This window comes from Salvelinus alpinus, chromosome 22, assembly GCF_045679555.1.
Source record: "Salvelinus alpinus chromosome 22, SLU_Salpinus.1, whole genome shotgun sequence".
NCBI classification, from domain to species: domain Eukaryota; kingdom Metazoa; phylum Chordata; class Actinopteri; order Salmoniformes; family Salmonidae; genus Salvelinus; species Salvelinus alpinus.
In genome coordinates this window covers 8,686,181-8,700,341 of record NC_092107.1, presented here as the reverse complement: position 1 = coordinate 8,700,341, position 14,161 = coordinate 8,686,181, and the positions used below count along the sequence as shown (strand labels likewise).

Genomic DNA, 14,161 nt, shown 5'->3' with positions numbered 1-14,161 from the left:
GCATTTGGAAATTGCTCCCAAGGATGAACCAGACTTGTGGAGGTCTACAATTTTTTTCTGAGGTCTTGGTTGATTTCTTTTGATTTTCCCATGATGTCAAGCAAAGAGGGACAGTTTGAAGGTAGGCCTTGAAATACATCCACAGGTACACCTCCAATTGACTCAAATGATGTCAATTAGCCTATCAGAAGCTTCTAAAGCCATGACATAATTTTCTGGAATTTTCCAAGCTGTTTAAAGGCACAGTCAATTTAGTGTATGTAAACTTCTGACCCACTGAAATTGCGATACAGTGAATTATAAGTGAAATAATCTGTCTGTAAACAATGGTTGGGAAAATTACTTGTGTCATGCACAAAGTAGATGTCCTAACCGACTTGCCAAAACTATAGTTTGTTATCAAGAAATATGTGTGGTTGAAAAACGAGTTTTGATGACTCCAACCTAAGCGTATGTAAACTTCCGACTTCATCTGTATATATATATATAGTCAAATAAATTAATTGAATTAAATTATCTAATATATGAATGACCCGCCTTAGCAATCACCGTTGTATTGAATATTCTAAAGTAGAATATGTAACGATCAGCGATTTGCCCCTTTATGGTCATTCGCTTGTTGCTGAACTCTTTGCACTCCTTTTACTGCTGCGCTCAGCGGAGACGAGTCACGTGTATGTCATATGACCGTCTGCGCCGTATTATTCTTTTTCCTTCCTTTCCAAAACACAGACGAAGATGGCGGAGGAGCGACAGAACCTTTTGGACGATGAAGAGGATATTTCGTCTTCAGGTCCCAGAAATGAAAGCGGATCGGTTAGACCGATGTCCGCGCTCTGTGACCCGAGACGGCTGCCTCACCGCATTTTCGTCCTGCTTTTTATGTGCTTTCTGGGATTCGGTGAGCAGGGCGATTCCAACAAAATTGCAACAAAATTCTTTGAAGAGAGTTTAGGCTTCATTCAGCTAACTGACTATCAAACTAATTGCTTTTGGATATCAGACTTTGATTATCTTTCACAATGATGTAGCCTTCTATGACTGTATCAATCAAATACGAGCTGGTTTCGAATGTACCGTATCAATTCTACCCACTGACAGCGTTACTTTGTTTCAGGAAGTTACTTCTGTTATGATAACCCAGCTGCTTTGCAGACTCAAGTCATACAGGTGAGGAAGGAGGACTGACGTTTCCGTCTGTCACATCATGTCCCTCTGTCGTCATTGTAGCCTAGCCTGCTGTATGCCAGAGCCTTCCTCCGATGCTTCAATATGGGAAATAACTATAGTTATTGTAGTTATTCTAACTCTATGGACACATTCTAATTATATGGATGTCTGACTCTTCATGACACCACCATTATGTTGTAAGCTTGCTGATAAGTGAAACAAAGCAATGTGTCACAAGGAAATGACCCATTAGAACTAGCACAGCTACCTTTCTCTCTTATCATTGTGCTCAAAGGTGTTCTAATACTGTAAACAACAGACCAATATCAGGTCATACCAGTTAGTGTATGGTTGGTCCATGCACTCACAGTTCATATAGGTGTTTTTTTGGCCTTTGTTTTGCTTTCTTAAAGAGACCTTTCTAGTCATTTGGGCTACCAATGCACTGACATTCTCTGTCCTCTCTGGTCTGCACCAGGACATGAAGCTGAACACGTCCATGTTCATGCAGCTCTATGCCTGGTATTCCTGGCCCAACGTGGTGCTCTGTTTCCTGGGGGGCTTCCTGCTCGACAGGGTCTTTGGCATCAGGTAGGACCACAGGTTACTAGTTGAACACTACTGTACTGACACCTGTTCCCTACATGGAATACTTGGTTATCGCCATCCAAGGATAACCGTCTTGTACTGGCGCAGACATGGTATTTAACCTCTTGCGTCCAGTGACTACCTGGTTACAGTCACATAACGCCTGCATAGTGCTCTGCTTCTCAGAGCAGAAACTGTATGTGTACAATACATAAGTTGAGATTTACACCCTAGGATCCTTTTTACGTCACATTTGTATAATATGGTAACGGATTCTGTAATCACCCTGGTGTGGATGCTGGTTGTAGGTGTGTTTTTCCCCACACTCTCCTCCATGGACAATACAGCCTATGTACCTACTGTAATATGGGCAGTGTTTGTCTGCCAGTGTGTCAGTAGGAAATCCCTAGTCTCACCATGAACCTCTGACAACAAAAGATGCTGAGGTAATTGTGTATGGAGGATTAATCTGAATCTATGATGAACTAGGGCTGTCATCTCCAGCAACACAAGGAGAGATAACATTGTGACGAACATGTTCATATTCACTTCAAATGATCCCCTTGTAAACAGTTTCTGTCACTGTGCTTCTCCCCTTCTGGTAGGCTAGGAACCATAATCTTCGCCCTGTTTGTCTGCGTTGGACAGGTAGGTGCACACCACATGATGGAGATGTATTTGAGAGCTGCTTTTCTATAAAATATGTAGTACAAATTCAGTTGATCTTTTTCTAGTGGTAATGTAGAGTGAATTCAGAAATAATTCAGCCTCCTTTTAATTTTTCTACATTTTGTTACGTTACAGATTTATTCTAACATGGATTAAATCGTTTTTTCCCTCCATTAATCTACACACAGTACCCCATGGTTTTTACTTGTACTTCACTACATTCCTAGAGAAAATATGTACTTTTTACTCCCATACATTTTCATTGTTACCCAAAAGTATTTGTTTACATTTTAAATGCTCAGGCAGGACAGCAATATGGTCCAATTCATGCACCTATCAATATAATGCATTATCATCTCTACTGTCTCTGACTCACTAAACACAAATACTTTGTAAATTATGTGAGAGTTGGAGTGTGCCCCTGGCTGTCCGAAAATAAAAACAAGAAAATCGTTCCGTCTGGTTTGCGTAATATAAGGAATTTGATGTGGAGCATTTACTTAGACTTTTACTCCAGTATGACAATTGACTGTTTTATCCCCCACTGTACAAACCAGATACTTTTAGACTTTTTTTAGTCAAGTAAAATTAGTCAAGTAGGATTTTACTGGGTGACTTTTACTGAGCCATTTTCTATTTAGGTATCTTTACTTTTATTAAAGTATGACTGACCATTGAGTACTTTTCCCACCACTGTGTATTTCCACAGGTTATAGTTGCTGTTGGGGCTCTTCTAGATCTATTCTGGTTAATGGAGATTGGACGCTTTGTGTTTGGGTAAGATGCATTTTAGACTATTTTGTCACTGAGCTAGTCCTTGTTACAGCTCCAAGCCACTTCTCTCCCCCTAACTAAGTGCTCTCTCTCTGGGTAGGATTGGAGGTGAGTCTCTGGCTGTGGCCCAGAACACCTATGCAGTGAACTGGTTCAAAGGGAAGGAACTCAACTTGGTGTTTGGTCTTCAGCTCAGCATGGCCAGGCTGGTAAGAACACGCTAGAAGCGAAATATAACGCTGTATGTAGATAGATACAGAAGCACATTCTTAAGGTGTTATTTATGTGGCTGATCAGGGAGTGTTGGGTTGTCTCCTCCCCCTCAGGGTAGCACTGTCAACATGAACATCATGGGCTGGGTGTACAACCGTGTCGCTGACCTGGTAGGCTCCACAGGACACACCACTCTGGGAGTCTCGCTCATGATCGGTGAGTTAAAAGTGTTTGTGTATGTGTTTAGTGATGTGGGGGTCAGCTGTTTGTTCAGCCGCACCCACCAGCAATTGATAGTAGGGCGATTCCAGATGGGTTACTATGTGAAAATCTGAGCCCTACACATGACCCTAGCCCGCAAATATCGAAAATCGATATATATTTTTGTCTTGCAAATGTTATTGAACCATTACATTTCTCTTGAGCATTTAAAAAGCATTGCACCTATTGAACAGTAGCCTATTGTTTTACTGAAACAAAACCAAATGTGAAACAATGAATGGATCTCTTGTCTTTTAAAAACATTTAATTTTTTTTACATTTAATGAACAATTTTCTTGAGCAATTGTAAATTCTTAGGCCTATTGAACAGTAGCCTAGCATTTTACTGAAAGGAAACAATAAATGGACATCTTGTAGGCCGACCGCCTGTGTGGGCTAATATCCTATACCGGTATATGAATTAATGGAAAAAAAATAAAAAATTGGCTTCAAAAATCAATTGGCTACAACACAACAAAGTTTAGAAAATGAAAGTACCCACTGACCAGTTAGGAGGCTATAATTGCCTACTTTGTCTTGCTTTTTTTTGCAGCACAGTTAATTTAAGAAACAGAATAGAGTCCACTGGGCCAGGTTTCAGTCGGTTGCGCCTGGATTCAATAACGTGCCCAGCAGGCGTGTTCACTCGAAGGCGTGTTCACTCGAAGGCGTGTTCACTCGAAGGCGTGTTCACTCGAAGGCGTGTTCACTCGAAGGCGTGTTCACTCGAAGGCGTGTTCACTCGAAGGCGTGTTCACTCGATGTGCTTGATGCTGGAATGCAGAGAATTCTCTTTGCAAGAGACCGGAGTTGAGGGAAGGTACGCTCCGCTCCTGCTTCTCCCAGAAAGCAAGCAAACTTTCCTCCACACAATCCTCCAGGGAAAAGTGAGTGCTTTGTACCTCTGGATTTCGTCGATCTCTTCGGCCTCTCTCGTCCGTGAAGTTAAATCTTGGTCTCTTTACGGAGTAGTTGCTTGCATTTCCAACTGTAAAGTGAATATTTAATAAGACTAGGCCTATTAATACTAATTATTATTATTATTATTATTATTATAATAAGTTACCTTTGCTGAGATCCTGTGTCCGTGGTGCTGAAACTCCATCAGTGTCGGTGAAAGGCAGGTCCGTGGTGCTGAAACCCCATCAGTGTCGGCGAAAGGCAGGTCCGTGGTGCTGAAACTTGACTGGGGAGTGGAGCGGATGGCTCTGACGGTCTCCTGGCTTGGTCATACACGGCGACTCGTTCTTTGTTGGGGAGCATCTTCAGTGTCTTGAATTTTGGGCACAGGAACGTGGCGAGTTTGAGTGAGCAGCATCTTCTCGGTGAGGAGCTTTGATGCCTGTGTGCGGATGTGTACCATGTAGAGTGGATCGCCATGTGTTGGCTCACAGCGTTGTTTTAGCGTTATTTTTAAAAGCAGAGCATCACCAACTGGAGAGTGTGGTACTTCTCTTCTTCTAGCTCTACAGATGCTGCCTTGAAGACTGACAGAAAGTCGGTGAGGGCTCAGCTCATCCTGGTAAATGCCCTTCATTCCATCCAGTTGGTCTCTGTCCTCGAGCATTTGCCATATTTCTGTGTCTGTGACTCCAGCATGTCAGCCTTGCTGTTCCAGTGAGTCTCACGTTCTTGGATTACTGCACGGGGTAAATTGGCGACAGCGCCGGTCTTCTTTTTAGGTAGGTCACAAGGCTCTTGCCTGCTTCCATCATCTCAGTGACTTCACGAACACACTCTGATGCCTCCCTTTTCTTGGCATTGATGTTTCAGGACTGTGTTCGGCACTGCAGTGGTAGTCGCGCTGCGTTTATGTTTGTGCCCTGGTCACTCACAGACACGCTTTTGCAGAGACAGTCACCTGGAATTCCAAAATCGTTGAGTTCCTTGCTGATTTGCTCGTGGATGTTCTCTGTTCTCTTCCTCAGGTAGGCGTCAAACTCCACGGTGGCGATGACGTGACTTTTCAGTTGCCAATCTTCTGTCAAAAAATAAGCACGGTGTGTGTGCCCTTTTTGTTGGTGATGGCAGCTCCCCCGGCGTCTAAAGCCTTCTTGATTGACTCAGACCGTGTAGCCTTCTCTGTTGTGGCCTCTGGCTCTTTCACACACTGTCTGTCTGCGCGGGATGACAGAGTTGGCCTTGACAGCTTCATTACGGACTCCAATGTTAATAAGTCCCTGCGCCATAGAGGTGAAGCCCTTTCCCGAAACAATGTCAAAGGGATGCAAGTCCACACAACAAAAGTCCATACCACCATCATCATCAAACTTGTATTTCACCTGCAGTGGTATCTTTTTGCTGTCAGCGTACATGTGAGATGGGCTTGGGGCTGGAGACCTGACTTGCTGGTACGCGGTTTGGCCATATTTGAAGTCCCTGTCTTGTGGCTGTTGAATTTGTATAGCGCCTCACAATCATCACACATAGTGCTATCATTCTCTTTCACCACTTCACCAAATCTTTCCCAAACACTACTTTTCTGGCCTCCCTTCTCTTTATTTTCAACTCTCCATTCTGCAGTTTATTGATTTAACCTCCGACACCGTCCTTTTTGCCTCAGTGGATCCTCAGTGGATTGATGTTACATTTTTCTGCCCAAGTTCCCAAAAGCGATTGGCGCATGTATTTGGCAAGCATACAGTTAGGCCCTATATCTTAGGCACTAATGCCAGATTTAAAAAAACTCAATATAGCCTGTAGATGGACACCAGAATTATACATTTATGGATTTTTTAAAACATTGTTTCTCTTCATTCCACCCGCCCTTCATCCACACTATATTGAATGAACCTAAACTCACCCGCTCCGCTGATATAACCGCAGGGACTGCGGGTTATGAGTCAACCCGTGCATCACGTGTGTGTGTCTGCTTAGTATTTTATTAGGATCCACATATAACATGACATAATACAGAACCACCCTTTGTGTGTGTGTAAGTGAGTTGCGTGTCCACATTTGATCAGGAGGAGAGTGAGCTAAATTCCCAGGCCTGCTGTCTACATTGAGCCTCAGGTTACATATCTCTCTCCAGCCCAGACAGCCCTGCCTGCAACACCATACCACTACTATTACAAATGCTCTCCAATCTCAGCACAGAGAGGGATGGAGAAAAGAGGGGAGGGAGAGGAAAAAACATAAACCATTTTCCCCCGTCATTTGTCTGATGAATCACGTGATGGAAGAGGTTTCAGTTTTGTGATGCTCCGCCTCACTTCCCTTTTCACTTCTTCTTTCAGGGAGTGTGTCCTCACTCGCTCCACAGGAGTAAGAGGAGCCCAGCAGTCTGTGTTCTCTCCAGCAGGACTGAACCGTACAGTCCTGTAACATTACAATGGAGTAATGGAGCCCCAGTAGATATGTGCTGATGCTTTACAGAAACCACAGAGGAATATTAAGCCTGTGAGATGGGTCTAATATGTCCATACGCTACTGTTAATTCAAACCAAAGCCTACTGGATTTTGCCACATACTTACTGAAATTTCACCTGGTTAATAGATAATATTTATTGGACTACAAACCCCTCTGCTGTAGAGGGTGGGATGCGATGTGAGAGAGAGAGTGTGATGTAGAGATCTTCAACCACCCCCAAGAAATCAAAAGCATTCCGGCAATCGCTCTCGACACAAAATCTAAAGTAAAACTTTTTGAGCTACTTTTTAATCTAATTACTCTGACTGTTGGTCCCAAAGGAAGCAGTCATGCTTATTTAGACTGAACTAGACAGGGCTTTAAAGATTCTTGCCAGGCTCTTCTCCTGAGGACTTACCCTATTGTGCTGCTGTAGGTTCATGAGCCACACCTACCTGTTCATAGCTGATGTAATGATTTTCCTGTCTCTCTCTCCTTTATCCCCCCTCACCCTTTCTCTCTCTTGCTCGTGCTCTCTCCATCTCTCTCTCTCTCTCTCTCTCCTCTTCTCCAGCTGGGGTGACATGTATATTCTCTCTGGTCTGTGCTCTGGTGTTGGGCTACCTGGACAAGAGGGCCGAGAGGATCCTCGACAAGGAACAGGGAGCGACCGGTGAGCTAACACGGCAGTCAGTGACTGCCTCCGATGTGTGTCCCAATCAGAGCTGAACTACACAGGATAATGGATGGGATGATGGTCATTATCTATGTGCTATGGTTATCATGTCCACTGTGTTCTGACAATGTTGGTGTGAGGATGGCGGTGGTAGAGGGTAGGTTCCTTCTCTGTTACCTGTCACCATTAGCCTCTCATTTTGCCTTGATGGATTTAGTTGATTTAAGGAGCTCTATCCACCTGGGAAACCTCAAACTCCTCATTGTGTTCCATGTAATCTTGTCAGAATAGATTTTGGGGAAGTTAGCCTGTGTTTCTACCGTGCTCAGCGTTTCCCTGGGCTGGCTTTAGTGTGACAGGGGCGGAGGTCACGGGTCGTAGTACTACTTCCTGTGGGTTATTGCCTGGCTGTCGCACTCCTTTCCCAAGGGGATGCTTTAGCCAAGACTGGTTCTGTGTGTTGAACATGTGTTTTGTGTGTGTGTGTAGGGGAAGTGATCAAGCTGACCGATGTGAAGGACTTCCCCTTCCCACTGTACCTCATCTTCATCATCTGTGTGGGCTACTACGTGGCCATCTTCCCCTTCATCGGACTGGGACAGTGAGTAGCACACAAACCATCATGTCTTATCAGTCAAAACCATCACCAATATTGCCAGCTTTTATCACAAGTAGGTATTTGGGCTGCAAGGTGATTGTAGATCAGGGATTATGTGCTGCCACTTGTTCATGCTTGTCCCCTCGAACGCAATGTCTATTCTCCATCATGTAAAATACCTTGAGTGAATATAATGAACTCTTTTAGAATAATGTTTTTCTCCCAAGCTGATTTTAAATAATTAACAGTTAGAGACCATGTAATCTAACCCCCTGAGTGGGTAGGAAAGAGAGTACTGGGGGGGGACTGCGAGAGATGGGTGGGGGGGGCAGGGGGAGAGACAGCGAGAGCGAGATACGGGGGGAGAGGGATATGGGGGGACGGGGAGAGTGACGATGCCTGTTGAGCAAATACATGGTATAGAATATAGATTTTTTTTTGATACAATACATACCTGGCTGCTGGAGCCTGTTCAATACCATGTGCTGCAGTTCACCAATATGTGGACCAGGTGCAACTCTACTTGGTAGCTGGCTGGAAGGGATGGTGTGTGTGTGTTTTATTGTGTGTGTGCGCGCATGTGATTGTGTGCTAAAACAGTCTGAGGGACTGTCAGTTGCTCCCTAAGGCCCTGTATAGCAGTGTAAAGAGTACATTAGTCTGTGTTGAGTTGTAATGAATGCCTATAGAACAGGAACAGGGATGTGCTTAATGTGGTGGGATATGTTGCAGTGATAGTATGGACATACTCTGTACCACTCTGGTCTGGTGTGACTGACTGTCCTTCTCACCTCTGTCGGTCTTCCCCTTGCAGGGTTTTCTTCATTGAAAAGTTCAACTTCTCACCTCAAGAAGCAAGAGCAATTAACAGGTAACACACAACTCTTTACCCCAGTCTGAGATGCCGGAGTAACTAATAAGACGAGTGATTCAATTTGGACAGAGTGAGGATGTGCCTCTCAACTTTTTGTGAGGAGTTCTTCAAATGAGGATTATTTTAGCTCTCTTATCACCTCAGGCTATGAACTGTCACAACACATTGTAACTGCGTCTCTGCCTCCCTTCTAAACACAATCACTATCTCCCTCTGTGTCCCCTCTCTCCCTCCGTGTCCCCTCTCTCCACCCTCTCCTTCTCTCCCTCCGTGTCCCCTCTCTCCATCCTCTCCTTCTCTCCCTCCGTGTCTCCTCTCTCTCTCTCCTTCTCTCCCTCCGTGTCCCCTCTCTCCACCCTCTCCTCCGTGTCCCCTCTCTCCACCCTCTCCCTCCGTGTCCCCTCTCTCCACCCTCTCCCTCCGTGTCCCCTCTCTCCACCCTCTCCCTCCGTGTCCCCTCTCCCTCTCCCAGTATTGTGTACATCATCTCAGCCCCAGCCTCTCCTGTGTTGGGCTTCATGGTGGACAGGATAGGGAAGAACGTGATCTGGGTGCTGTGTGCCGTCGTCACGACGCTCATAGCCCACATGTTGCTCGCCTTCACCTTCTGGAACCCCTGGATCGCCATGGTGATGACCATTCTCCATTTTATTACCGGTAGAAGGGTGCAGAGTGGTTCACAGCAGAATATGACCTTGGAGACATTTAGTAAGACATTCACTAGAAATCTAGTGTATGTAGTGATGAGCTGTGGGCCAGATTTGGACACGCAACCTTGGATCACTGGGTCCTTGAACACTTGCTTTTGTTTAGTCCTGCAAGACAATTACATCCTGCTTCCAGAGGATTGGCTTATGCAGTCATGTTTTAGATTGTGTTTATATATAGTAATGTAGGTGTATTGTGACTGGGTAACCAGGTATAGTGAATGGTGTTGGTAACAGTGTTGATAACGGTACTGTGTATCTGTGTCCTCCAGTCTCTGTTGGGTTTGTCCTACTCCCTGCTGGCCTGTGCCCTGTGGCCCATGGTGGCCTTCGTGGTGCCAGAGCATCAGCTAGGGACCGCCTATGGCTTGTAAGTACACCTGCTCCTTCACACCCTTTCTGTGTAACCAGAAAAGTGCTTCATACCTACAGGCGTTTGCATTCTATCCATTATTTGTGACTGTGATGATGATGATGCTGTTGATGTTGTAGTTATTGTTGATGATGACGGTGGTGGTGATGCTGCTGTTGTTGATGATGACGCATGGCCTTCCTACCTCCCAGCATGCAGTCCATCCAGAACCTGGGCCTGGCTCTGATCTCCATGGCAGCAGGATCTATTCTGGACAACAAGGGATACCTCTTCCTGGAGGTCTTCTTCACCGCCTGTGTCTGCTGTGAGTAACACTTCTGTGTGTGCGTGTGTGTGTGTGTGTGTGTGTGTGTTGAGTCAACCAATAAATGTGTGTCTCTTTCTCTCTCAGTGGCGCTGATTGCGGTAGTGATGCTGTACTTTGTTGATTATCTACGAGGTAAGAGAGATGGGAGCTGGCCTCCTGCCCCCCTGACACCATTAAACCACTCACAGTGGAGCGTGCCTTATGATATCATCACTAACCATGCTCTTTGATATCCCTCTCCCATTCTCTCTCCCACCCTTTCTCTTTCTGTCCTTCTCTCTCTTTTCCTCTCCCTGCCACTCTCTCTCCATTACTCCCTCTCTTCAGGAGGAGATCTGAACCTCTCAGCCTCTGCCAGGGCCAAACTCCTGAAGGACTCCAATTCAGAGTGAGTATCCATGGCCTTTCACCTTTCTCCCCCCCTCCTCCTCTCACACTCAATACAGACAAGAGCCGCTAAACGTTAGGTTCTCAACCCACTCATGAGGAAGGCAAGGACCTATTATCAATGTATTATTAAACATCCAACTGGTGCTGGACGAAGAAGAAAGGCCTGCAACTGTGATATTCTTCACCAGGTTTCCCAACCTCTCACCTTCTCTGAAGGCTCAGAGATAGTTGTAAGAGAAGCTCTACCATATATGATCCCATGTGGGTTTAATGAAAACATTTGAGAAAAGCATTTCAGAGGTTTGTAGTTAACATTCTGAATTAACATGTGCAAGCGTAGTAGATCATTTGACCACTCTGGATTAAGTAAGATAGATTTAGACTTTGAGCACCAAATAAACTCTTGATAGACAATCTGCATAATGTTTTCCTGTATGGTTTTCTTGCTCCTTAACCAATTCTGGCTCTCCTAACTCGGCACACACTGTTCCTGAGTGTGGTCCATGTGTTGTCTAGCCTGCTTCTGCTCGTGTGTGTAGTGTCACTACTCGGCCCAATTCCTCTCCAACATATTGTCCCTTTCCCTCTGCCCTTGTTGACTTGCCCATGCAGATGTGAAAAACAGTATGAAGCTGTTTCACTTATCAACAAGGGCAGTAGAGAAGGACTGGATTTATGGTTCTAGTTGGTCTGTGTCTGGCTGTGTGCTGAGTATCCCAGACTAATGCATTGTCCCTGTCTTGTGCTGTTTTCCAGGTGAGCAGTCACACAGTCCTGGGCCCTCTGTACCAGCTGGCTGCACGGACCTGACCACAGCTGTCAATCACCTGCTAGGGGGCGTGTCTGCACTACTCACTACCACCTGCACACTGACCCAGCCCTGCATTGTAACTGACCCCTCCCAGCAACATACTGACCCATCGCAGCTCAGATGCTGACCCCTCTGCTCTGACATCACATACCAACGCCGCCGCCTCGTCTCACTGACGGCTCCCTCCACTGGCTGTGTCAAGGGCTGGCTAATGACTGAGTGGTGTTTTGTGCATGCTTTGTAACCTCAAACCTCAGCACCAATCATACTTTAATGTCAGTAGAGTGGGGCACCAGAAAGCACTTTAAACAGACTTAAGTGTTTTTAAAAGGTTTATAAATGTCTAGAACAAGACTCCAGGCTGAGTGACTTTTACTTCAGACATGTAATGTTATTCACCGATAATCCACGTCCAGATAGGTCTTTCTGCTTAGTAAAGTCACCCACACTAGAGGTGAAATGGTTAGATTTCTTCATCTTTTAAGCATCTCTCTCTAAAACCAGGATATTAGAAAGCACTTAGATTGTCTATCAATGTTATATATGTTTCTAAAAATGAATATTGCTCAGAAAAGTATTTTACTTTTTCACTTCCAAGTTTTTGATTATCAAAACAAACAGTTGCTGTGCTTAACTTCTATACGCCCATAAATGTATAATCGTCATGATGAAAATGTCATCAAATTGGGAACACAAAACCAACCAATCTCCTTTCCCGGCTTTTGTTTCATTCTGAACAGTAATCATATACGCATGATCTAGTTTGACAGATTTATGCTAGAGGATTTCAGAATCGGCATTGGGTTCAATTCTTTATAGAGCTGTTCCTTCATTAATTCCTTTCTTTGCTCTTGGCTGGTCATAGAGGCTCGTAAAACATTACACTGTCACACCATCACACAAGTGATAAAGGAATTTTAAAGGGAAACATTTTATATTTCAATTCACCCAATGTACAGAAAAAACACAACATACATTTTGAAAGCAGCAGTTTTACATTGACCTTTGTGAAAATGACCTGGCTTATGTGCAAGGAGGAGGACTTTTAACAATACTATAACATTGGCAATTGGGTGGGAAACCCTCTTTGCCGTACAACTGAATGAAAGGATAAATACTTTGTTTTGTTGTTTATTGATCAATCTCAGGAAATTGCCAAGAGATACTTTCATATGTTGAGAACCACTAAATCAAATGATCATTCTAATGACAAAATCACTTTTGATAGTTTTTCTATTGTAATGAAGGTTCGCTTCAGTCTTTAATCCTGAGTCCGTTTTCTGCAGGACAACCTGAGCTTGAACCAAGTGGCTTGTCGTAGCATAGTATTAGGTCAAATATTGTGGTAGAGGAAGCCTATCCATATACCATTTGAAGTTGTGATGGCTGTTTGCTATTCTGCAGCTAACAAAGACACTCTTAGTGAAATGTACACAGAGACTGTCTGTTTTGAGTTGAACTAACAAACTTCTAACAGCTCTAAATAACATGTGTTCTATGGGTACTACTGCCTAGAGCAGGGCTCCAACCCTGTTCCTGGAGAACAACCCTCCTGTAGATTTTCACTCCAACCCCTGCTGTAACTAATCTGGTTCAGCTTATCAACCAGCTAATTATTAGAATCCGGTGTGCTATATCAGGGTTGGAGTGAACCTATAGGACGCTAGTGCTTCAGGAACAGGGTTGGAGCCCCGTGGCCTCGAGGTACCATGTGTAGTCATACATTCATAATATACTTGTCATCATTTTAAATCGCCACAGTTAAAATATTACACATTTAATGACAATTTGGTAAAAAATAAATAAAACGAGCGGATGGTCTTGTAACATAGCTGATGTTCACTGTGGTTGTTAAATAACATCAGGCCATTGTATCCTTGCCAGATCTGATTGTCATTCTGTCTGATCAAATTGACTTTTGTATATAACAGTATTGTCTCAGGATGGCAAATAAAAGTTTGTAAAAACAGACCCATTTTATTTAGTTTCACCATGATGATGATTATTCCACTCCCCCTGCTGTCCATGTAGAGTTGAGAGGTGTCAGAGGGTCAGTCAGCAGACTGAGGAGAAGCTGGCCAAACTCAGGCCCATGTCTGCTGTTGGCCTGCGCAACTGCTACCCTCTCCCCCACACACACACTTTACACACATGGATGCTAAATTCCCTTCTCTTCTCCTTCCTCCAGATCCCAGATCAGTACTGTACCCTCCTGTCCTCACTGGCAGGAGTGTACTGAAGTGATGCGGCCTACTCTGCACTTAACCCCCTCGACATCTAAACCCAGCCTGTCCATAGCTGCAGGAATTGGTTGGGGGGGTTATGTCGGTCCGCTAATACAGGACTACTTTTGTGGAAAAAAATATCCCTTCCCAACATGTAAAGTGTTGGTCCCATG

The 14,161-nt window shown here is 44.5% G+C and overlaps 1 protein-coding gene across 2 annotated transcripts; it reads left to right on the top strand.

Annotated features, from left to right (window-relative positions):
• The first annotated feature begins 697 nt into the window (after positions 1–697).
• Positions 698–14,069, top strand: mfsd1 (major facilitator superfamily domain containing 1). Of its 2 annotated transcripts, none has more exons than XM_071358889.1 (16): positions 698–901; positions 1,118–1,170; positions 1,649–1,761; positions 2,364–2,406; positions 3,137–3,204; positions 3,302–3,410; positions 3,528–3,630; positions 7,602–7,700; positions 8,193–8,304; positions 9,116–9,172; positions 9,648–9,804; positions 10,155–10,252; positions 10,447–10,559; positions 10,647–10,694; positions 10,890–10,950; positions 13,795–14,069. In XM_071358889.1, the coding sequence occupies exons 1-16, from the start codon at positions 739–741 to the stop codon at positions 14,000–14,002; spliced, it is 1,605 nt and encodes a 534-aa protein (XP_071214990.1). In that variant the 5' UTR covers positions 698–738; the 3' UTR covers positions 14,003–14,069. The 2 variants fall into 2 exon arrangements, with proteins under 2 accessions (XP_071214990.1, XP_071214989.1); XM_071358888.1 differs by lacking the exon at positions 13,795–14,069 and adding an exon at positions 11,709–13,734 and having other exon boundaries at positions 704–901.
• Positions 14,070–14,161: the final 92 nt, after the last annotated feature.

Excerpts from the sequence above, each read along its gene's own strand:
- mfsd1 (XM_071358889.1), top strand. The coding sequence starts at position 739 with ATGGCGGAGGAGCGACAGAACCTTTTGGACGATGAAGAGGATATTTCG. Across the intron at positions 902-1,117 it reads TATGTGCTTTCTGGGATTCG|GAAGTTACTTCTGTTATGAT; the intron begins GTGAGCAGGGCG and ends ACTTTGTTTCAG. Across the intron at positions 3,411-3,527 it reads AGCTCAGCATGGCCAGGCTG|GGTAGCACTGTCAACATGAA; the intron begins GTAAGAACACGC and ends CCTCCCCCTCAG.